This window comes from Dendrobates tinctorius, unplaced genomic scaffold (genome assembly GCF_039654945.1).
Source record: "Dendrobates tinctorius isolate UK_male_01 unplaced genomic scaffold, ASM3965494v1 ptg000084l, whole genome shotgun sequence".
In the NCBI taxonomy this organism is placed as follows: domain Eukaryota; kingdom Metazoa; phylum Chordata; class Amphibia; order Anura; family Dendrobatidae; genus Dendrobates; species Dendrobates tinctorius.
In genome coordinates, this window is record NW_027361752.1 from 4,888,029 (window position 1) to 4,913,350 (window position 25,322).

Sequence of the window (25,322 nt, forward strand, 5' to 3'; positions counted from 1 at the left end):
AAATGATCCACTCACCTCTACTGGTGATCTTTAAAGTATAAGTTGTCATTACTATTTGTTATGCCAATATAAACTGTGTGTTTTGCCTTCACGTATGTTCATGTAACATTTTGGGTCAAGATGTCCTTCAAAGCTTGTCATTTAAGTAGAGATCTTGTGCAATCCTCATCTTCTCTGCCTGCTTATGGCGAGTATGTGATATACAATGGCCCCTTTCTGCATGGTACTCAAATCATTTGCACTCTAGGGGGTAGACTGATTGTGGTTTTTAATAATATAGGATACAGTGAGTGCAATTGATTAAAGATTACTGCAAATAATCAGCAGCAGAGTGCAAAAACAAAATCCTCTCTGCTAATTGCAGCTTTATTTGAAGTCATATGTGACCTTGCCAGGGGAAGAAACTATTTGGAAGCAGTGGGAAGTGTTTAAAATTAGTTTGATTTTAATATGATTTTAATATAGGCTTTTCACTTGAGTCTGAATTAGACTGCCAGCGACACCGATTGGCTGCCACATCATTTCATTAAGATGTCCAGTCATCTAGGGAGAGTTGAAAGTTATGTTAAATTGCACTGGAGTCTTTGATCACCGAAGCTTCGTATGTCATAAATAACTCCTCGTTATAATGTCTTTAACTATTTATTAACAAGATCGACTAATTCTGGACAGACTTCCTTATCTATCGAATGTGAGAAGTGTCGAACCAAACATGTATTTTTAACAGTAATAATTTGGATTTGTATTATTGGTACCGGCTAATTACATGGGAAAATTATAAATATGTGCTGCACATGGATGCAAATGCGCCATATGTTTGTAAGGCATTAGTCTGAATAGCCAGATGCTGGAATTACTTAGCAAAGCACACAAAAAATGCAGCATTTTTCCCAATCTGGTTAGCTCCCTCAAGTGAAAAAATAGACAGAATGGGAGAATTTGGGAGAAATGAATGAGGGTTGAAGAACATGTTGAATGAGTAAAGCACAAGAAGTTTTGAGACTAAAACAGTATTAATTTATATATAAAACTATAAAAAATATAGTCATGAGAAGTACACCCTATTTGAATTATATGGTTTTAGGAAACAAGTCATAACACAAAAAATATCTGGTTCTTAGAATGTCTTAAAATTGGTTAACTGCAAATTCAGATGAACGACAACACATAACAAATTACACGTGTAATTTATAAAAAAAAATAGGCAAAAATGCGCCCGAAGAAAGGTGTGGAGAACTAAGCATACCAAATTATATAATAGCTTGTAGAACCACCTTTAGCAGGAATATCTTGAAGATTTAGTTTTTCACATAATCCTGGAGGAACTTTGGCTCACTTTTCTTTACAGCGATAGGGTATGTGCACATATGTTTTTCAGGTGTATTCTGTCCAGAATCCATCTCAAAAAAGTGCAGCAAAACCACCGTAAAAAATAGATATAATGTACAGCATGTCAATGCTAATATTGGGAACCTTGCAGCGGTTAAAAGTAGTAACATGTTCAATCGTCTGATAGCTTCGTTTGGAAACCGCCAGCTCTCTAAAATAGAAGATGTAGGATGTAGAGTTTTTTGAGGAGTTTTCGAGCAGAAACTGAGCAGAAGTTATCCAAATTCTCCTAAAAATCTTGGCGTTTTCGCTCATTTTAGGCTTCCAAAACTCTTTTGTTTATTATGTCCTGTAAAATTCAAAGAGGGTGTACTTAGCTTTTCTCATAACTGTAATTGGACTTCGCTGAGGCTATGTGCACACTAAGTCTTTTTGACCAATTTTTGGAGTGGAAACTGAGCATTAACTCTAAAGTGTTTGAAGAGTTATGAAATTTTGAGGAGGATGTGGAGGTTTCTGCCCATTTTCAGCTCCAAAAACTTTGTGTGCACATAGCCTAATTCAGAAATGTTTAGGATTGATTTACTCAGTGTTGTTTTTCAAAAAGTAGTGTAGTGTTTTATCTAGCCTTTTGTAAAGTGGATCCAGTGGAAAGGAGAAGTATGAGTTCCTTTTTTATATTTTACATTTCTTTAAAAAAAAAAAAAAACTTTTTAAAAAATCACTGTGTGTAAACATACAATAAAGAGGGAAACATCTCTTAATCTGTTAGGCTGCAGTCAGACAGTCGTGAAAGAATCGGGCCGATTATGCTAATGACACTTCATGAGTGTGAAGTTAGTGTGATCTGATTCTCTCACACACGAGAATCCTATCAGAGGTGTGGAGAAGATGGAGAACTTAATTTCTCCATCTTCTCAATTGTCTTTGTGCGTAGACTTGTATTGGTGTGCCTGGTCCGATTTGTGGAGGCACTCGCAACATGCTGCAAATGTTTTCTCGTGACGAATCGGATGTTAGTTGTCCTTTGAATTAATTATATCTGAATAAAGCAGAACCTGTTAGTTGAGCGTGACTCCTTTCCATTCTATTTGCAATTCTGCGCTGTGGCAGGCAGAGCCAGTGTCCAAGCTCCGAAATGGTTGGAAGAACACCAATGGTTAGATGGAATTGCTATTACAACATTGGTGTAACCCACAATAGTGGTAAAATAACATCCTGCAAATCAAATGGACTCAAACAATTGCACTGAGAAAATGAGGATGAAAGGAAGGAAAAATTCTCAGTGGGTTAAACGGAAGCATCCACTGAAAGCTACAAATTCAATCTAAGCCTTCACATCATACATAAGTGTGATCGAAAAGGCAAAATCATATATAGGCACTGAAACTTTATATATTTGGCTGACTGCACACCTCTATCTCATTATGCCTTGGTTTAATGAAGGTCCCCTAATAGAGTGATTGACAAGTAATCTCACCACTTTTCATCAATCTTGGGAGAAAAGAATGGGAAACTTGGTTAATGTTAGAATGTATGTATCATTTTCGCATGCATGGAAAATGATATTAAAACTGGTTGGTCGCTAGTAGCACTGGATTTTTTCAAGTCAATGAAATCCTGATACATCAATCATCCATGTATTATATAAGAATAGTAAGATTCATATTGAAAATAGATGACTATCCTGTATTGGCAAAGCACTGGAGAACAGGGTTGCCAACCATCCAGAAATTCCGGCACAGTCTGTAAAAATCAGGCACTTTTTGCCCAGTCTGTAAGAAAATTAAGGCATCCATGATTTTTTTTTAAATGAAGACATGTATGCAGTTTATTTTGGCTGCAATTATCGTCATTTTACAGTTTACAGTGACGGCAGATAATGTCTCCATATCAGATTATAATAATACTTTATTATGGTTTTACAATGTGTCCGTAAAAAAAATGTTCCATAAGCTGTCCACAAAAAATAAAAAGTCAGGTTGGCCACCATGCTGGAGAATAATATACAAAAGATAACCTGCATCAACATGTAGGATATGAAGCAGTCCGCCTCACTTATGCGTTTTATCTCATGAGATTGTTTCTTTTATCAAAAACATATGTTTTATTCCTACATTCAGACATCAGGAGAATTGATCAATAATAAAAATAAATACAACAAATTTAACAACTGAAGCTCAGATTTTCTTGATCTCCCAGGATGAGATCTAATCCATCTATGACACTAAAGATACAGCATACACACACAGCCATAAAACAGCCATATAGATAAGACATAATACAATTAGATGAAAAGGATCTTGCATGTGAATCCAAATAGGAACTTTTATAGTTAAAAATAAGAAGGCTTCCTTACCCCATTTAATGGATACGTCTTCCATCCGAGTTCTCCAATAGCTGTTGTAGTGTCAAGAAGGACAACTGAAGAAAAAAGAAAGAATATATTGCTATATTGCATCCATTTACTCTGTACAATATTATTATTAATGTTATGTTCATCTTTAGCCTTCATTTTTGAAGTTTACAGATCACTGTAGAATTTACAAAAGCTTTAATTTCTTTTTTACCCAAATCATAATGTGGTTATATAATAATGTACATATATAATTAAGAATATTCAGAATTGAGAGTCCTCAGTGGTTGATACCTTTTATTGGCTAACTGAAAAGATGGTAACACATTGCAAGCTTTCGAGATTACTCTTGCAATGTGTTACCATCTTTTCAGTTAGCCATTAAAAGGTATCAACCACTGAGGACTCTCAATTCTGTATATTTTTCTATCTACTGGCTAACAAGGTACAGAGATATACATCTTTCCTGTATCATATATAATTATTCATTTATGCAAGTAAAATCATTGTTAAATCTGACCCATTTTATACATTTCAGCCCCCTAAGGATGCTCCTCTTGCCTCTATCTTGCAGTTAGCATTGGATCCATCCTGCTGGCTGAGGATATGTAGCATATCCAGCCTCTCTCTGTTGCCTTCCAGCACAGCTCTGCTATTCCTCTACCACTAACACGGAGTGAATTCTAGTTTTTGTAGTCCATTCTATTCTTTGTGGAACTGTATGGTCCTGTACAGTAGTTTGTTTGCACATTTTTTTTTCCGCTATTTTATGTTAGCTGGTATCCAGCAAAGATCAACAGTCCTGCACTTTCTTCTGCACAACAAAACACTGCAGATCTCACACAAGCTTAAAGAGTGCTGTGTTTGCCTGCCTGCTGTTGACCGATCAGTGGCATGAAACTGTAAATGAAATTTTGGTAGTACATATTGCAGAAAATAATCCTCTGCCATACGCATCAACAAATTAGAATTAGCAGTTTTTCTCCATTGATCTGTCAATAGAAGCATGAGAAAACAACTCAGCCCTACTATGCCCAGTTATTAAGGAGCAGAGTGAAGTGCAGGACTGTTGGTTTTTGCTGGAAATCAGCTAATAGATCAATTATATGGAAATTCACTGGTAGCTATGTTGAGGTAGATGGAAGTGGGTGAAATCATTCAGGAAGAATAGTTTTAAAACCATACATTGTACAGAAAAACAGAATGATTATGGTCGTAGCTCAAAACCAGGCAATAATTTACCTACCAACTGCAGGTTAATAGCATTCTGAAGCTACCCCGGTGCCTGCACGGTAAGTCTGGCTACTGGAAGGAAATGAACTACAATTCTCCCGGTAACTTTCAGCTTTTAGTCATTGATCGGTAAATAGTAAGTGGAGGCTGTAACCATGCTTCAGCACTCATTGACAACCGGCTATAGAGTGCATCAATGCTGAGTCAGCTGTCAGTACCAGGGCATGCTTACAGCTTTAGCTGCTGCTCAGTACTCAGTACTGAGTACTGAACGTTGACTGAAGCCGCTGTCACAAAGGGACACAGGTTTATCAGGCGGAACATATATGTACAACGGGATGATAAAGGAGAGGAAGACCCTAATGGTAGGAAGAGGGGGGATGGGACATCTCTTGACACCAACCTGTGATTCTCCTTAACCTCCTCTAATGCCTATACGGGTCCATACTGTAATGAGCCTTATCCCTGGCTGTCACCTCCATTAACCCTGGCTAATGCACTGACCGGTAAGGATGCTTGCCTTGCCACTGCAGGTAATATTACACAGGGAAAGAGACAAACAAGGGACTGAAAAAAAAGAATGCAACTTAGCTCACAATCTGCTGTTAAGCTCCACAGTAACAAACTAAATGGCACAAGGTAAACAGGACTGCAACAGCGGCAATACCACAGCCAAAGAAGCACTCCACACACCTAGTTGGTCTGCATAGAAGTTTCTCTATAACTAACAATCAGTTGATGGGTCATATGACTATTTAAAGGCAGGTGGGAGTGGTTATCAAGCAACATCAGCTGACCAGTCTAAAAGAAGCTGTCAGCAAGAGATTGACATTAACTCTTGCTGGACCAAAAGAAAAAAACTACATTTAAATTACAGCAGACTCAGAGCTGCCATGAATCCCTTAATGATTCATGACAGTACCCCCTTTTCTATGAGGGTCCTCAGAACCCTTAAGATCAAATTATTCCAGAAATGATGTACAGCAGGGACACATCAAAACACTAGCATTCACCTGTGTATTCACCTAGTCTTCAAGGTCATAGCAAATGCAGACTGACAGTGATGGCAATAACATAGGCTCCGGATGTGAGACAAATCTCCTGAGCAACGACCTGTGAAACACGTTTTGGATATGCATCACTAGGGGTAACTCCAATTGGAAGGTCATAGGGCTGACAACATTTGCCACCCTATTAGGACCGATCACTCTAGAACTCAGAGTCCAAGATGCGTACTTCCACATGATGTTTTTAGTGGACACTCACACACACTCATTCACACACACACACATCCAGACCTGAATGTTTATTACCACATGTGTTGTTGGAATAAGATGTTAATCTCCTGGAGGAACAGTCAATGGAGGCGTTCCACCGTGTCACAAAACTCTTTATCTCAGGATACTCAGTGGGAGCCACCACCCTCCCCTGACCAATCTTCCTGGGAGGACACGAAGGTCTAGAGTTAATCTGAGGTGTGGGTAGAGTCTTGCCACTATACTCCTGTAGCACCTTAGCTACCTCCACCAGAGAAGAAGGGGTAGATTTAACAAAGACGGGACAAATTGTAGGACCCAGGCAACTGTTTTTACAAAAATTGCCCAACTGACTATTTCTCTGGACCGCCAATCAATAACAGGATTGTGTTTCTTCAGCCAGGGAAGGCCTAAGATAATTGAAGTAGGCAGACATTCCAAGAGGTAGCACAACAGGAACTCTTTATGTAGAGTCACTATGCGCAAGTTCACATTATGTACGACTTGGGTCAAACTCTTATGGCTGAAAGTATCAATAGCAAGAATATGAATGGATCTTACAAGCGCCCTACCATTTAGACCATGGATGTGAGCAAAGTGAGAATTCACCAAACAGACGCCAGCTACACTAACTATAAGAACCGGAATAGTCTCAGTTTTCCCACCAACCACTATTTCATCAGAAATTGTGAATAGAGACATAAAAATGGGGGAAATGTACACACCCTTGTCATCTTACTCCACACGACCAGAGGAACGTGGCTTATGAGATGGAGTAACATGTTTGGCACGAGATGTACAGACCTTAATGTAATGATCCGTAAGACCATAGTAAAAACATGCCTCCACCCCACGGTGAACCACAGGCAGCCCTCAACTGCATGGGTTCATCATACAGCACCTATGTGAACTACTCCTTAGGAAGATAAACAGGGGGTAGAGTCGGTGTTGGTCTTTCCCTCAGGCATCTATCCACCCTGATAGCAATGGCCATGGCAACATCCAAAAACCTTGGAGTAGCAGACTTAAACAGAGAATCATGAAGCCTAGCTGACAGACCCAGACAAAAAATAACCCCTAATGCCAGTGTCATTCCAATAAGCATCAGTGGCCCATCTCCGGAACTCTGAGCAGTACTCCTCAGCCGGCTGGGGCCCCCCGCTTGATCTTACAGAGTTTAGACTCAGCCAGGCAGCCTGGGCTACACCATCAGGATCACCATACTCCAAAGGTGCAAAAAACTCATACACAGACCACAAAGATGGAGAGTCTGTCGACAAGGAGAAGACCCAGGATTGAGAATCACCCACAGGAAAGTAAACCACAATCACCACACGTTATTCCTTACTGCCTGATTAACGAGGGTGGAGCCTGAAATATAATTTAAAGATTTCCCTGAAAACCATAAATTTATTTCTCCCTCCAGAGAACCTGTCAGGCAGAGATATTTTTGGTTCCGGTTGAGCCTGGGCATGAGCCGAGACACAGAACTTAGACATAAGCTGAAGATGCTACACCACCTGTGACCTCAACTCAGCAACCTAGTCCATGAGGGTCTGAATCAGGCATCCAAAAGCCATAGGGACTCAGGAAAACGGTGCTGGATTGGTTATAATGTCAAACCGGACACGGGCATGTCCGGCAGACTGCACACCATATAGGTACAACAGGATGATGAAGGGGAGGAAGGCCCTAACGGTAGGGAGAGTGGGATGGTACACCTCCTGACACCAGCCTGTGCCTGTCCCTAAGCTCCCCAAACGCCCTATGTGTCTTTCCCCCCCACCGCCATCATGTGCCTAGTCCCTGGCTGTAACCTCTACTAACCCTGGCTAGTGCACTGTCCGGTAAGGACGCTAGCCTTGCCACTGCAGTTAAGATTACACAGGGAAAGAGACAAAGGACTGACAGAAATAATGCACCTTAGATTAGTTTCTGCTGCTAAGCTCCACAGCAGCAAAGCAAATGGCACCAGGTAAACAAGACTCCAACAGTGGCAGTACCACAGTCAAAGGACAACTTCACACACATAGCTGGTCTGCATAGAAGTGATTATAACAGACAATCAGCTGATGGGTCATGTGATTATTTAAAGTGAGGTGGGAGTGGTTACCAACCAACATCAGCTGACCAGCCTAAAAGAAGCTGCTAGCAAAAGACTGACATTAACTCTTGCTGGACCAAAGGAAAAAAAAACTGCATTTAAATTCCAGCAGACCCAGAGCTGCCACAAATCCCTTTTTGATTCGTGACAGCCGCACTGCCCGCACCGCCACAACTGAAAGCCGGATGCAGAGAGGGACACATGGATATGAAAAAAAAAAACTCAAAGGTATAAGAAAGAAAATTTTGCTTACACTTGGTCTGTATATTAACAATAAGTATGAATTTACTGTTCCTTGTGAATAATAATGACATTGTGGAAATAACACTGAAAGCATTTTTTGTAAATATATTTTAATAATAGTTTAAATATCAGACTTATAATAAGCACCAGTATGCTTTGACACATTTTTTTAGAGTTCTATTAAATTCAGTATTTCCATATTTGACACCAGTAATTTTTCCACTTTATATACCACATTGACTGATAGAGAATTGTTTCCTCTTTGGGAAAGCCGTTCCACTAGGCAAGACAGTCACATCCAGCCATGACTATAAAAGTTTTTAGAAGGTGCAAACTGATTTATGATGATACAATCTTTGAGACTGGAAAACTCCTTTAATTAGCTTTGACATTTTGAATGGGAACAGTAAGAAAATAAAAGTATTTTCAGAAATTCAGTTCCTCCAGGTTTTTCTATTCTCACTGGCAAATGTAATTTTCTAGTCATCATTTGTGACACATTATGACTAGTAGAACATATCACAGTAATAGGTAGAGTACTATAATTTAGTTGTCCTGTATCAGTGCAATAATTAAATACAATAAACTGCTTAAATTTCTATTATATCATTATATTCGCAGCTCTGCTAATTGCAATTTTTAACTATACCAATGATTGTTTTCCTTCTCTTTTATATAAAAAGGTACCCAGGAGGCTCACTGCTTCATGCAGGGATCTGATTGGAAACCCTAAGGTTACCTTTGGCTACTTGAGAGAGGTTCTTTTAATATCTTGAGATTTTACACAAAGCAGGTAAGCAATCTTTTACACTACATTACAAAAGCAAGTGGTTTAATTAATATACGTGTAGAACATATTTTACACAATATAAAGCATTACATTTTGATGTAAATGTATCTACACTACAATGTGCATACAAACCAAAACGGGTTATCTGCATTTCACTATAAAATACGTATTGTTATAATTGTATTTGCATTAATTAGTTCTTCACTATTTATCCATATATCTAAAACAAAAAAAGCGGTATCTTTCTTAGCTCAAACCGCCTACAGTCGATTTTTCTTGCCTGCAATCTCACTGTATATGTTCAGAAACCTCTGTACGCACCAAAAATACTAGATAAGGCATAGGGGAATGCAGTACAATGTGTACAAGGGCACCCAAGAGATGATTGTTGGGGGAAGAAAGGATGCAACAACTTTGATTTTGGACTGCCAATCCTTTTGTTCTTTAAGAGATAAGCCGCCGTCAGAGATGTCTGGCAACAGCTTTCTTATAGATAACACAGGAGCACTCAGTAAAGCGAACTTTCCTATGTATGGGAGAGTCGGCGCGATAGCATTGAGCACATAAAAAATAATCTGGGTGAAATATTGGAGGATGATGAGCGAAAGGCCAATCTACTAGACACCTTGTTCTCTAAAATATATACTCCAGAAAATTCCACGACAGATGATATGATCATAACACATCAAATGAGGGACAGACTCCAGGAAAGTGGCCTCAATTCACCCGCAGTACAAATTTTAGCTGGCACTGCAGCAATCAGTCAGGAATGAGGTATTGGGGTCGGGGACAGCATTTACAGCTTTCAATTTAACAATACAGTAAGATGAGGTGGGTGAGGGATAAGTGTAGGCCTCCTGTGCTGGCAGCCCTAATACCACATACAACAGCTCAACCTGCTTTCATACTCAGCCACACTCAGGTGGCAGAAATATATACATTTCGTAGACTACTATTGTCAGAAAAATCAAAGAATAGCAACACAGGTAGTTAACGGTCTTGGAGGCCTACTGCTACAAGCAACAAGCATGAAGGAGACCCCACCAGGAGTCTACACATTTACAAAAATTAGTGGCAGACACCAACAAAGTGGCATCAATTGCAACAGAATAGAACTAGTATAGCAGGGACCAACACCTCTTATACTACAGCTAGCCCAGCACATGGAGACTGTAATGGGCAAGGTGGTGAAATCAATGTTCCATATCCCTCTGAAAGACTGCAAGGGCGAAACTAAGTGGACTACCAAATTCCTACTCAGACAAGTGACAGCAGGCAAAAACTGCGACCCAAGGAGGAACAAAGAAGTGGCACCAGGTGTTACTTCATGGCTGATCTACAGAAGGTGGCAGCTGACCCCCTACAATGGGTAAGCTGTTACGGCCCGAAGGAAGGATGAAAAATGCAGGCAGGCACTGTAGGGACTCTGGAACCACGGGTGCAAATGGGACCAGCTGAGGAACAGAAAAGCACTGGCAGGTGTGGGCTGGACCAGGTGTTAGACAGATGGGCAATGGCAGGTGCGATCTGGAATGGTTGATGGACAGAAGCGCACAGACAGGTACTAGCAGATGGGCACAGACAGGTAAGAGCAGATGGTTACAAGGTAGACAAGCAGACAGGCGGACCTGGGGAACCTGGCAACTAGCAAGCATGCAAGTCAAACTAACAACGCAGCTCAGGCACATCCATATTGGAGGAGAAGCCTTAAATAGGTGTCGCCCAGCTATAGGCTAGGAATACCTTAGGTTGATGCGGGCGGTCCCTTTAAGATGGAGGGAGTGTGCACCTGCAAAACAGGATTGTTGTTGGCAGCAAGGAGTGTAGGGTTATCGTGGAGTTAGCAGTGATCGTACGACTGAATACACACATATTCCATGTGTTGTAATCTGGACGTGGATAAACTGTACGCTCACTATTACTTTTCTGAGAACTAATTATTGTAAACAGCCTGCGGCCTCCTCGGATGATTCGTCACCCAATGTCATTGTCTGGATGATAGGGGCCAGCTGAGTAGTATTTGCTACAAAGATCACAGCACTTGTTTCTGTATGACTCATGGCCTGTGATCTCTGTGATTATTGCATGGCCACGCCAATCTGTTGGTCACAGAAATGCAGCCTTTCAGCCTTATGGATACAGATGGTTTCCGAAAGCTGATGGACGTCACAGTCCCCTCAGTACCAGTTTCCCAGTCACCATTCTCTAAGAAAGATATGCCCACACTACAGCAACAAGTCACAGACATCACCCAATCCATGACAAATTCTATGTTTGCCAGGGTGCATTTCAACAATGACACCTGGACGAGCAAGCATGGACATGGGAGTTACATCGAGATGACTGGGGAATGGATGACTCTGGTGGCTGTAGGGGCAGTCGGGGAAGGGGCTGCTCCACAAGTGTTGCATTCCCCAAGGCTTGCAGGGCACTTGGGGATGGAGAAATAAACCACTACACACCATAAGATGGCTAACTAAACTACTAGACAACAGAGTTTGGAGAACTAAACTACTAAACAGCTAGGGTTGTAGAAGTAAACCACTACACACCATACGAAGGATAACAAAACTGAGACAACAGGGGTTGGAGAACTAAATTACTAAACAGCTATGATTCCAGAGCTAAACAAACTAACACCAGAACGTGGAGAACTAAACTAATAGACAACGGGGATTGGAGAACTAAACTACTAAACAACTTGGGTTGGAGAACTAAACTAGTACACACCAGGGGATGGAAAACTAAAGCAGTAGACAACAAGGTGTCACTAGACATCAAATCTTGGAATCCCCAGGGCTTGTGGAACAAACCTCTGTATGTAACAGTTCCCGCAGTGCTTCTGCCTCCTCAAGCTCCTCTATGACCTCCACCTGCGCCCTCAACCTCTGCCTTAACTAAACACATGTTCCAACACTGCAGAGAGAACCCCTCCCCCACCTCGTACTGCGCAGCCAGTTTACATTAATATTCCTGGGAGATCGCAGTCATACAGATCAAGAGTTGTGGACAGCTATCCATGTCGAGTTTGAGCAATGGTTGTCTACACTCAACCTGGAGCCAGGGAAGGCCGTGTGCGATACCTGTGCAAAGCTGGTGGCGGCCTTAAGCCAGGCCAACCTTACACATGTGCCTTGCATTGCTCGCATCCTCAACCTCATGGTGCAGCAATTCCTCCATCACTGTCCCAGCCTGGAAGCACTGCTGCAGAAATCACTGTCATGCTAACTTCCACCACTCCACTTCAGTTGGTATAGAGATCTTTTGAACTACCAGTTAAGCGGTTGATATGCGATATGACCACACCGTGGAATTAAACTGTGCACATGTTGCAGTGACTCTGGCAGCAGCGCTGATACCTGGTGCAAGATGACATTTTTCTTAGCCTGGTTCAACACAGTATGGACGTGGTGCAATTCACACTTGTGTACTAGATACAGATGAAGGACCTCTGCATCCTTCTGTATGTTTTCTTAATGTCTTAATGGCTACTAAGATGGTTAGCTGTGATGATGCCATCATCAGCATTCCTATTACAGTTTATCAACATGCTGGAGCACACTTTAAATAGTGTGGGTGAGCAGGTGGTGGTGGTGGTCCTGGGGTAAGAGGAGGAAACAGAGGAGGATACCTTTATGGTTAACAGTATCTATAAGTTCAGGTCTGCCATCTCACAGATGTTTGTCATGGGAGAAACAAATGGAGAAGGATCATTAAAAGGACGAGAAAGAAGAAGTGATGGAAGCGCAACAGTTAGGAGATGAAGACGATAATGATTCCCTCTATGTTTCTGTGGTTGTCAGGAGGGGGATGGAGGAAGAAAACTTGAGTGTTATACCACCACCAACACACTGTGAAGTTGGACCTCATGAAAGAGACCGACCCATGAGCACCTTCATGCAGCACTCTCTGCAACATGATTATTACCCATATAATTATTAATCCAAATAGTGGTAACTACTGGGTTGCCAGTGTGTTCTATCCACAATACAAAAGTAAATTTTGTCAGTTGCTTTCCCCCCTGGAAAGGGACAATCCCATGCTCCAGTATCAAAACATGCTGGAAGGCAATTTTGACAGTGGTTTTCCCCAACACAGCAGTGAGGCACACAGTTTGCATGGCAGTGATAGCCTTCCAACCACAGAAACATTCAGTTGTCAATGCAAATACATTAGCAGTCTTGCAGCGCTGTAGTCCTGTGTTACAACCCCACCAAGGACGGCATCTGCAAAGAGTTTGTATGGTTTACCCGTGTTTGAGAGGGTTTTCTCCCAGTAATTATTTTTCTACCCACACTACAAAGACATACAGATAGTAAATTTGTGCCAGTAATGTCTGTAAATGTCTGTAAAGCGAATCTTGATTTATTGGCACTATATAAGTGATACAACCCCCAAAAAATTGAAAGTGATGCTCAGCCACACTCAGGTGGCACACATATCAGTTTTGTAGATTACTATTGTCAGAAAAATGTAAGGATAGTAACACAGGTAGTTGACTCAAAGACACTGGAAGACTGCCGTATCGGAGGCCTACTGCTATAGGAAACACACATGAAAGAGATCCAACTCGGAATTTACACATTTACAAAAATTTATTTGCACACACCAACAAAGTGACATCAATTTCACCACAGTAGAAATAGTCTAATAGTGACCTACAGGTCTTTCACTACACCCAACCCAGCAGATGGACATCCAACCAAGAGTGTTCACATTTCCAAAAATTTGTGTCAGACACCAACAAAGTGGCATCTATTTTACCACAGCAGGCACATAAGCCAAACCAAAGATATCAGAGACTGCAGTTACACGAGAACAATGCAGCACACTAAAAACTACAACAGTAACAGAAGTTGTCAGTTGTCTTTGAATAGGACATTACTTTAGTGGTTCAATTGTGCTTTCAGAAACATTAACACCTAGCCCAAATACACCTTGAACATCATGCCTAATCCCCCTTCCTCCACGACCTTGCTTTTTTTAATCATGTTGCTCAGATAGTAGACTTGGAGCACACTATTAGCAACTAAAAATTTAATTTTTTTAGTCTGCACAACCTCTGCACACAGCTGAATTTCAGCGGCACAAAATTAAAAAGTGAAATATGGTGTAATGAATCACGTTACTTACAGCAGAAAGAATTGTTTAGGTGTAGATGAGGCCTGTATGACAAAGAAGAACTGCTCAAAAAAATTTCAAAGTGAAATGTCCCCTACTGTATGACATTAGTAACAGATTTTTTTAGGCTTTTTGGTGCGGATGAGGCCTGTATAACATTGACTACATGTTCCAAATAATTTGTACCTGAGATGTCCCCTACTGTACTACGTTAGAAACAGAAGAATTTTTGGGGCCTGTTGATGAGGCCTGTATAACATAGATTAGATGCTCCAAACAATTTTAAAGTGACATGACCCCCTACTGTATGACATTAGTAACAGAATAATTTTTTTGAGCCTGTCAATGAGGCCTGTATAACATTGACTACATGCTACAATCCATTTCAAAGTGACATGTCCCCTATTGTATGACACTAGTAACAGAAGAATTTTTGGGAGGCCTGTCGATGAGGCCTGTATAACATTGACTATATATATAACATTGTATATCATTCAACAACAGAATCTTTTTTTTAATGCGTGTTAAGTTTGCAGACAGGTTCATGTCACTGCTACAAAATGACAACGTGGAATACAGCAGGCTATTTCACATTTAGCAACAGAAAAAAATATAATTAATTTTTAATGTGCCTTAGGTCTGCAGACAGTTTCATATCACCACAGCACTAAATCATAAGGTGGGATACACCAGGCTGTTTCACATTTAGCTAGTGAAAAAATATTATTTTAAATGCTATACTCGTGCATGGATCACAATAGAAGCAGTGCACAACAGTAGGACATGTGCCCTGCTGGCTTGGTTTGTGGACCTCAGCAATGGCAAAAAAGTGCTGGAAGGTATATTTTACAACCACACTGGACACTAGCTAGCTACACTATCTGACTGACAATCGCCCAGCTAACTAGCTAAAATCTTGCTGCTAACAGTGCCAGCATCAGGAGCATCCTCTCTGCGCTGCATTGTCAAAATGGTGCTAAAACAAGATGTCCGCTATTTATATGGAGGGACATGAGATTTCAGCAGCCAATGACACAAGCCGTTGTGTGAGGACATTGTGGGTGTTTCCTGCTCCCTGACTGGATAGCCGCAATGTGCACACATAAAGTTAGGAAAAAAATGACTGTTTACACTGTTTACAGGAACGCTGCACCTCTGAGCTCTGAAATCCCCATCCCTTCATCAAACACATGCCAAACGCTCTTGATACACCACCATCATTGTTGCTAAAGTGCTGAAAATACTTTTGTGGCAACGCAAATATTTTCCTGCACTTTTTACGAATTCTAACGATTTTTTAAGATTTTATAAAATTTTGCTCGTTTCTGATCATGAATCCAAATGTGCCATATTCGTGCCAAATTTATGTTTGGTGATCATTTTCCAAAGAAATTCGCTCATCACTACTTATGACCCAGTATCAACATGCATTTATGATGGATCTTTCCTGTCAATCTAATCTGATCAGTATGAGTATGGAATCTAAAATTTGACTAGGGAAATACAGGATATGTGCAGTTGAGTTAACAACTGGCTGAGAGATGGTAAACAGGTGTTTAATGCAATACACTCATATTGGGTCACAGTAAACAATGGGGTATCACCAGTGGCGGATTATAATGAAGTCATTCTGGGTGGTAGCCCAGGGCCCAGTGGTGTGGTGGGGCCCAACAGCCCAAGGAAAATTGCCCCATTATAATCCACCATCATAGCGCCACACCCCCCCATGTACTGACCCCTTCCTCCCTCTCCCAGACCCACCGGCCACTGCAGTGCCAGCCCTTCACTAATAAATCCCTTCTCTGTGTGCACAGAACCTGTGATGAGGTCACAGGAGGGGAGGAGTCAGGGGTTACATGATCAGGGACCTTTCAGTGGAAGCCCCTGATCATGTGACACCTGACTCCTCCCCTCCTGTGACCTCATCACAGGTCCTGTGCACGCAGCCCTCAATGTATTGTATGTGGGACTGCTCTGCTGTGCTGGTTGTCATGGTGCTGGATGAGGAAATTATGTGTGGGGTCAGGAGGGGTTTACAGGGTGAATGTAGCTGTGTGTGTGCGAGGTGTACAGAGCAGAGCCGCATGTGTGCAAGGTGTATGGAGCAGAGCCGCGAATGTGCGAGGTGTACGGAGCGGAGCTGCACATGTGCGAGGTGTACAGAGCAGAGCCGCGAATGTGCAAGGTGTACGGAGCGGAGCTGAGCATGTGCGACGTGTGCGGAGCAGAGCCGCGAATGTGCGAGGTGTATGGAGCAGAGCTGCGCACATGCGAGGTGTATGGAGCGGAGCCGTGTGTGTACGAGATGTACGGAGCGGAGCCGCGTGTGTGTACGAGGTGTACGGAGCAAAGCTGCGTGTGTGTACTAGGTGTACAGAGCGAAGCTGCGCGTGTGCGAGGTGTATGGAGCGGAGCCGTGTGTGTGCGAGGTGTATAGAGCAGAGCCGTGTGTGTGCGAGGTGTATGGAGCAGAGCCGCATGTGTGCGAGGTGTATGGAGCAGAGCTGCGCGCGTGCGAGGTGTATGGAGCGGAGCCGTGTGTGTACGAGGTGTATGGAGCAGAGCCGAGTGTGTGTACGAGGTGTACGGAGCAAAGCTGCGTGTGTGTACGAGGTGTACGGAGCAAAGCTGCGTGTGTGTATGAGGTGTACAGAGCAGAGCTGTGCACGTGCAAGGTGTACGGAGTGGAGCCGTGTGTGTGCGCGAGGTGTATAGAGCAGAGCCGTGTGTGTGCGAGGTGTATGGAGCAGAGCCGCATGTGTGCGAGGTGTACGGAGCAGAGCCACGTGTGTGTACGAGGTGTACGGAGCGAAGCCACATGTGTGTACGAGGTGTACGGAGTGAAGCCGCGTGCGTGTACGTGGTGTATGGAGCAAAGCCGCATGTGGACAAGGTTTACGGAGCAGAATCATGGGTGTACAAGGTGTACAGAGCGTGACCGCGTGTGTATAAGGTGTATGGAGCAGAGCCGCTTGTGTACGAGGTTTACGGAGTGGAGCCATGTGTGTACTGAGTGGAGCCGTGTGTACGAGGCATGCAAAGCGGAACCGTGTGTGTATGAGGTGTGCGGAGCCATGAGTGTACAAGGTGTATGATGTGGAGCATTCATACCTCCCAACCGTCCCAGATTTTGAGAGTCTGCCCCACTGCCCCGACCGGGAGCTTACTTTTCCCGCGGACACAGGAGTATATGGCGGAGCCCCGAGGAGCACTTGAAAACTTGCACGTGACATTCCATCGGAAGTGACGTGCTGGAAGCTGACCGGAGGAGATTGTAACGGAACCATGGAGGCACTTCATGGAATGCTTTAGATCATCAACATGTCCTATGTCCTCTTCCAACAGCACGGACAGCGGGATCGCCTTGGACTCGGGGATGTCGGCCATGTGAGTGGATCATGATATGTCCTGCACCAGGAGGCTCAGGTGGGCACTACAATGTGAGCCGGGCTGGTATAGTATCTTTATAGAATCTTTCTTTCCCCTCTTTCCTTGTCTTTCTTTCTCTCTGTTCTTTCTTTCTTTCTTTCACTTTCTGTTCTTTCTATCCCCTCTTTCTTTCTCTCTGTTCTTTATTTCCCCTTTTTTTCTCTCTTTGTTCTTTCTTCAACTCTTTCTTTCTTTCTCTCTTTGTTCCTTCTTTCCCCTCTTTCTTTCTCTCTCCCTCTCTGTTCTTTCTTTCCCCTTTCTTTCTTTTTTCTCTCTCTGTTCTTTCTTTCCCCTCTTTCTTTCTCTCTGTTCTTTCTCTCTCCCTCTCTATTCTTTCTTTCTTTCTTTCCCCTCTTTCTTTTTTCTCTCTCTGTTCCTTTTTCTGTCCCCTCTTTCTTTCTCTCTGTTCTTTCATCCTTTCTCTCTGTTTCTCTTTCTTTCTTCTTTCTTTCTTTCTCTCTGTTCTTTCTCTCTCCTTCCTTTCTCTCTCTGTTCTTTCTTTCTTTTCCTCAGTACCAGTCAGTGTGCCCACAGTACCAGCCACTGTGCCCACAATGCCAGCCACTGTGCCCTCAGTACCAGTCAGTGTGATCAACAGTGCTAAATGGGTGTGGTTGGGGCGTGGACATGGGTGTGACTAGTTGTGAAATGGGTGTGGTCGGGTGGCCGGTAACCAATCATCATAGTGGAAGTCATCTGTTTCCATCAACTTTGTTATATGTGGGCAGTGGGCTCCTCTAGTAAGGTGGGCACGAGATGGCGGGTCTTGTCACCTCTGCCTCACACATAAGTTACTATGAGGTGTACTTTATTGCTGCCACATTTCTTTCTTAGCTTACTGAGAGAAATGTTTTGACCAGTTGAAAAAGTTAAACAACCTGAGGATTGTGCATGTGTGTGCTGCCCGCATATATATATATATATATATATATATATATTTACTTACTCCGACCCCTATATAAACCCTGCCCCTCCGACCGCCGTCCACTTTCCCATGCTCCTGTTCCAATCCTGGGGTCTTTTTTGGTCCCCCCTTGGTCCTCCACATGCTGAACATCTGGGACATGACTAACATTGCGCAAGGTGCGCTTGTTCGTCGCCAGATGCAGCGTTGTGTCCAGTGTGTGAGGAGACGGCGACTTGTCTCTGGCGTTAACCCCTCTGCTGACATGTTGGGCACAGCCTGTGACGAGGAGCGTCTCTTCCTGTGTATCTGGCCACAGGCTGCACATTGTAGGCTGCTTCTTCTATCTTGGGAAGTTCATGAAGCAGAAGCCTCTGTGTGACTCATGTGAAGTAACTTGTCTGACAGGTCATGGGTCCAGGTTAGCAGGTGATTGCAGACTATTAGCTGGTTTCGATGTTAGGTACAGGTGAGTCAGGACTAGATGTTAGATGGAAACCTTCCAGTATTTGTAAGGCCTTGTGCACACGCTGAGTATTTGGTGAGCTTTTACTTCATTATTTATAAGGCCTCGTGCACACGCTGAGTATTTGGTGAGTTTTTACCTCAGTATTTATAAGGCCTCGTGCACACACTGAGTATTTGGTGAGTTTTTCACTCAGTATTTGTAAGGCCTCATGGACACACTAAGCATTTGGTGCTTTTTACCTCAGTATTTGTGAGGCCTCGTGCACACATTGCGTATTTGCAGGTTTTTTTTTACCTCAGTATTTAACCCCTTCCCGCCCCTTGACGCACCATATGCGTCTTGAAAACTAGTGTCTTCCCGACCCCGTCACATGACCGGGGGGCCCACAGAGTCTGAACAGCCTGGGGCCCTGGCTACCCTTAATCCACCCCAGGGTATCACAGAGGTCAGTATTGGGCCGTCTTTTTTAAAGATTTATTAATGATCTTCTAGAGAGCATACAAAGTAGCGTCTCAATATTTTCAGATGAAACTAAACTCTTCAAGTGAATCAACGCAAAGTAGAATAATTTAATTGTCATGATTCCCCCTAAAGACATGTCTGGACACAGTGAGTGACAGCTCAGCCATTCAATCTGGAACATGCTGATATGTCAGTATGGTGATGGACAGCTCTGCCATCCAATCGGAGGCTGGGGCGAGCTAAGCTTTCAGTGTTGTGAGTAACAGTCCATTCGCTCATTCAGAGCCAGGGCATGTGGGGTTTTCGCAATGTGTCTATTGTTGGGAGTGATTATCTGGCTATTTGCTCTGTGCTCTAAGTTCTTATATTCTGATCTTTCTTGCCCAAACTTGGATTTGTCTGTAGCCATCTGTTTGCCTAGCCCCTTTGTCTTGATCCACTACCTTCCTGGAATTCTGACCTTGGACTATGATCTGACTATGCCCCTGTCTTTCTCCTTAGTTTACTATGAGCTCTCTTGGTATCTGACCCCGGACCTCTTGACTACCCTGCCTCACAGCTTGTCTGTGATTAGTGACTAGTGACTAGTGTCACATTAATATTACAAGTGAATTTATGCAAGCTGGAGGTTTCAGCCATACAAGGGACATGGTTGAATTAGAAAAAAAGCACATAAGAGTTACCAAGGTTATTAAGGAAATGAGAAAACTGCAATACCAAGACAGATTATCAATACTGTGATTATTTAATTTTGAAAAACAAAGGCTTAGGGGCAATCCTATTAAAATGTACAAATATGTTGTGAGTTCATTTTCCCCGTCGTCACTGAGGTCTGGTGAACTTCCTATTCTGGTAAAGGAAGGTAATGAGCCTGATTATCAGGCAACTGAGCCTAATGAGGATGACTGGCTGAGTGGAGTCACGGACTGGATATAAGGCTGCCGACGCCCTTCTGCCCTGCGGGTGATTTCTCTGTGGACTTCTAGGACACCAGTCTAATTCCTGCTCCTCTAAAGCTAAGTTTTCTGTTTTGCCTGTTAGCATTTTTGTTTTGTTTTTTGTTTTCCTTGCTTTTCTGTATTCTGCCATTCCCTGCTGGGGTGAGCTGAATCTCCTTTTGCCTGTAGCTCTGTCTTCAGAATATTCCTGAGTACTGACATAGCTTTTTGAAGCCTAGCGTCTTCAGGGCCTTTTTCACTGTCAGTCTGTTGGCTCTTATTTTCATAGGGTTTTTCACAGATTGCAGACAGCAGCCTTCCTGTCCTTTTCTATCTAGTTAGCTTGGGCCCCGTCTTTGCTCAGTCTATCTTTCTGTCTGTGTTAGTATTTTCATCTTGCTTCACCGTCATTATATGTTGGGGGCTGCCTATTGCTTTGGGGTCTGCTCTGGGGCAGTTTAGATTTCCCCTTTCTTTCTTTAGGCCTATTTAATTCTCCGGCTGTGATCGAGGGGTCTAGGGCATCATAGGAACCCCCCACGGCTACTGCTAGTTGTGTTGATAGGTTCAGGGGTCTGCAATCCGATAGCTGCCAACTTCTCTGGTTTTCTGGACTTAGCTAGCATTTCTGTTTTTGCCTCCTACGGTGACTCAATCATAACAGAATCACCCGCCACACCGCAGATCCTAGGGTACTCAATAGCAGGAAAGAATTGTGTTTAAAAAAAAAAAAAAAGGTGTGTGTATATTCTTTCCTCTATATCTCTGAGGCCGTAGGGGGAATTTTTTTTTCTCTCTCAATGGAGATAAAGCAATTGTCTGATCGTGTGGAGCAGCTCGCTGCGGAAGTGTGGGGAATTTCCGCCTACCTTGCTCGCTCGCATGCTGTTGAACCAAAGATCCCTACACCTGATGTATTTTTTGGGGATCGATCTAAATTTTTGAGTTTCAAAAATAATTGTAAATTATTTTTTGCCTTGAAGCCTAACTCGTCAGGGAGCTCCGCGCAGCAGGTTAAAATTGTCATCTCTTTGCTGCGTGGCGATCCCCAGGATTGGGCGTTTTCTTTGAAACCAGATGATCCTATTCTGACTAATGTGAACGCATTCTTTCAAGCTTTGGGGTTGTATGATGAACCTAATGCTATTGATCAGGCTGAAAAGACCCTGTTGGCACTGAACCAGGGTCGAGATTCTGCAGAGTTGTACTGTCAAAAGTTTCGAAAGTGGGCGGTCCTTACTACCTGGAATGATAATGCCTTGGCTGCTCTCTTTCGGAAGGGTTTGTCAGAAGCCGTAAAAGATACTATGGTGGGATTTTCTGTTCCCTCTGGTCTGGACGATTCTATGTCATTAGCCATTCAGGTTGATCGGCGTTTACGTGAACGCAGGATTGCACGAGAGGTGTTGCCACCATTTGAACAGACGTCTGAACCTATGCAATGTGATAGAGTTTTGTCTAAGGCGCAACGTCAGGAGTTCAGAAGGCGTAATAAGTTGTGTTTTTTTCTGTGGAGATGCCTCGCATATTATTTCTGTTTGTCCTAAACGAGAGAAACGCTTTGCACACACGTTTTCTGTTGGTGGTGTTCAACCTAAGTTTCTTCTGGTAATTACTCTGATCTTCTCCCTGTCCACATTTTCCGCCAAGGCTTTTGCGGATTCGGGAGCAGCGCTAAACCTAATGGACTTGGATTTTGCTAAACGTTGTGGATTTCCGATGACACCTCTGCAGATGCCTATCCCTTTGAGGGGGATTGATGCTACTCCTTTGGCTAAAAATAAACCTCAGTTTTGGACCCAGGTGGTCATGCGGGTCGCCCCAGACCATCAAGAAAATTGCAGATTTTTGGTATTGCATGGTCTGCATGATGCCGTTGTTCTGGGGTTTCCCTAGTTGCAAATTCATAATCCAGTTTTGGATTGGAAATCTGTGTCTGTGGTGAGTTGGGGTTGTCGGTGTGCCTTTAGTGAGGCTCCGGTTTTTTCCACCTCTCCTCAGTCGCATGATGTTCCTGACTATTTGGCGGACTTTTTTGATGTATTTAGTGAGAATGAGTCTGCGTCCTTGCCTCCTCATAGGAGTTATGACTGTGCAATTGAACTAAGCCCGAGGTGTAAATTTCCCAAGGGTCGGCTCTTCAATTTATCTGTACCCAAGCATGAGGCTATGTGGTCCTATATTAAGGATGCATTTGAGAAGGGTCATATTAGACCATCCTCTTCACCCTTAGGTGCCGGTTTTTTTTTGTGGCCAAAAAGGATGGTTCTTTAAGGCTTTGTATTGATTATCGTGCCCTCAATAAAATTACTATTAAATATCAGTATCCGTTACCCCTGATTTCGGATCTATTCTCTAGAGCTAGAGGTGCTTGCTGGTTTACCAAGCTTGACCTCAGGGGGCGTATAATCTTATCCGCATTAAGCAGGGGGATGAATGGAAGACGGCGTTTAATACTCCGGAGGGACATTTTGAGTACCTGGTGATGCCTTTTGGGCTCACTAATGCCCCTTCTGTCTTCCAGTGCTTCATGAACGATATTTTCCGAGACTTTGTCGATAAATTTTTGATTATCTATCTGGATGATATTTTGATCTTCTCCAAGGATTGGGATTCTCATGTGGAACATATTCGGACTGTGTTCCGGATCTTGAGGGAGAATTCCCTGTATGTCAAAGGATCGAAATGCCTTTTTGGAGTACAGAGGATTTCATTTTTGGGATTTATTTTGTCTCCGTCAACTATTGAAATGGACCCGGCCAAGGTACAGGCCATTTATGATTGCGTTCAGCCCACTTCCTTGAAGGCCCTCCAGAAGTTTTGGGGTTTTGCTAATTTTTATCGGAAATTTATAGCAAAATTTTCTAGTATTGCCAAGCCATTGACTGACCTGACTAAGAAGGGTGCTGATGTGTTGAATTGGTCTCCTGAGGCTGTTGCTTCCTTTCAGGAGCTGAAGCAAAGATTTACCTCCGCCCCGGTTTTGCGGCAACTTGATGTCTCACTCCCGTTCCAGGTAGAGGTGGATGCTTCTGAGATTGGTGCAGGAGCTGTTTTGTCCCAAAAGGATCCTGTAACATCTAAAATGAATCCCTGTGCTTTCTTTTCCCGAAAGTTCTCTCCATCTGAACGTAACTATGATGTGGGGAATCCGGAACTGTTGGCCATGAAATGGGCATTTAAGGAGTGGAGACATTGGTTGGAGGGAGTTAAACATCAAGTTGTGGTCCTCACTGACCACAAGAATTTGATTTACCTAGAGCCGGCTAAACGCTTGAACCCTAGACAGGCTAGGTGGGCCTTGTTTTTTACACGTTTTGATTTTGTGGTCTCTTTTCTTCCTGGAACTAAGAATGTCAAGGCAGACGCCCTCTCTAGGAGTTTCTTTGCTGATTCTCCTGTGGTGACCAAGCCTGCTACCATCTTAGGCGAAGGGGTAGTTCTTTCTGCCATCTCGCCCGATTTGAGACTTGCTCTGCAAGAGTTCCAGGAGGACAAACCTGAGCGTTGTCCCAGTGGAAAGTTGTATGTTCCTGACCAGTGGAAGAAGAGAGTGATGTCTGAAGTTCATTGCTCTGCATTGGCTGGTCATCCAGGTATTTTTGGTACTAGAGATCTGGTGAGTCGCTCTTTTTGGTGGCCCACCTTGTCTCATGATGTCAGGAATTTTGTGCAGTCCTGTGGGACTTGCTCCCGGTCTAAATCTTGTTCTCGCTCTAGTGGGTTGTTGATGCCTTTGCCGGTCCCCAGGAGGCCATGGACCCATATTTCAATGGATTTCATCTCTGATATGCCGGTCTCTCAAAGAATGACTGTTATTTGGGTGATTTGTGATAGGTTCTCTAAGATGGTTCATCTTGTACCACTCCCTAAGTTGCCATCTTCCTCCGAGTTGGTGCCCCTGTTTTTGCAACAGGTGGTTCGCTTACACGGGATTCCTGAGAACATTGTATCTGACAGAGGAGTTCAGTTTGTGTCTAGATTTTGGAGGACTTTCTGTTCCAAGCTGGGAATTCAGTTGTCCATCTCCTCTGCTTTTCACTCTCAGACCAATGGGCAGAGAGAACAAACCAGACCTTGGAGTCGTATTTGAGATGTTTTATTTCCGCTGATCAGGATGATTGGGTTTCATTTTTGCCCTTGGCCGAATTTGCTTTAAATAATGGAGCTAGTTCTGCCACTTTGATGTCACCTTTTTTTTGTAACTTTGGGTTTCATCCTTGATTTTCTTCAGGGCAGGTGGAGCCTTCTGCCTGCCCAGGTGTTGACACTGTGGTGGAGAGAATGCACCAGATCTGGGACCAAGTGGTGGATAAGTTATCTCTCTCCCAGGAAAAGGCCCAGCGGTTTTCCAATCGACATAGGACCATTGGTCCCCAGTTTAAGATTGGTGATATGGTGTGGTTATCATCAAAAAATATTGCTATGAAGGTGGCTTCTCCTAAGTTTAAGCCTAGATTTATTGGACCTTACAAGATTTTGGAGATTATTAATCTGGTCTCTTTTCGTTTGGCTCTTCCTGTCACATTTAAAATCCATAATGTGTTCCATAAGTCCTTGTTGAAGAGGTTTGTTGAACCAGTTGTTCCTGGGGTGGCACCTCCAGACCCTGTATTGGTTGAAGGTAACATGGAATATGAGGTAGAGAAAATACTGGATTCCCGTCTGGCTAGACGGAGACTCCAGTA

At 43.1% G+C, this 25,322-nt stretch overlaps 1 protein-coding gene across 1 annotated transcript in view; it reads right to left on the minus strand.

The window, feature by feature from the left end:
* The window catches only part of EPHA6 (EPH receptor A6), a 1,179,434-nt gene that overhangs the window by 1,073,292 nt on the left and 80,820 nt on the right, over window positions 1–25,322 (minus strand). The window contains exon 2 of the mRNA XM_073584415.1: window positions 3,689–3,753. Coding sequence (XP_073440516.1) covers window positions 3,689–3,753 — 65 coding nt within the window. The remainder of the gene's footprint in view (window positions 1–3,688; window positions 3,754–25,322) is intronic.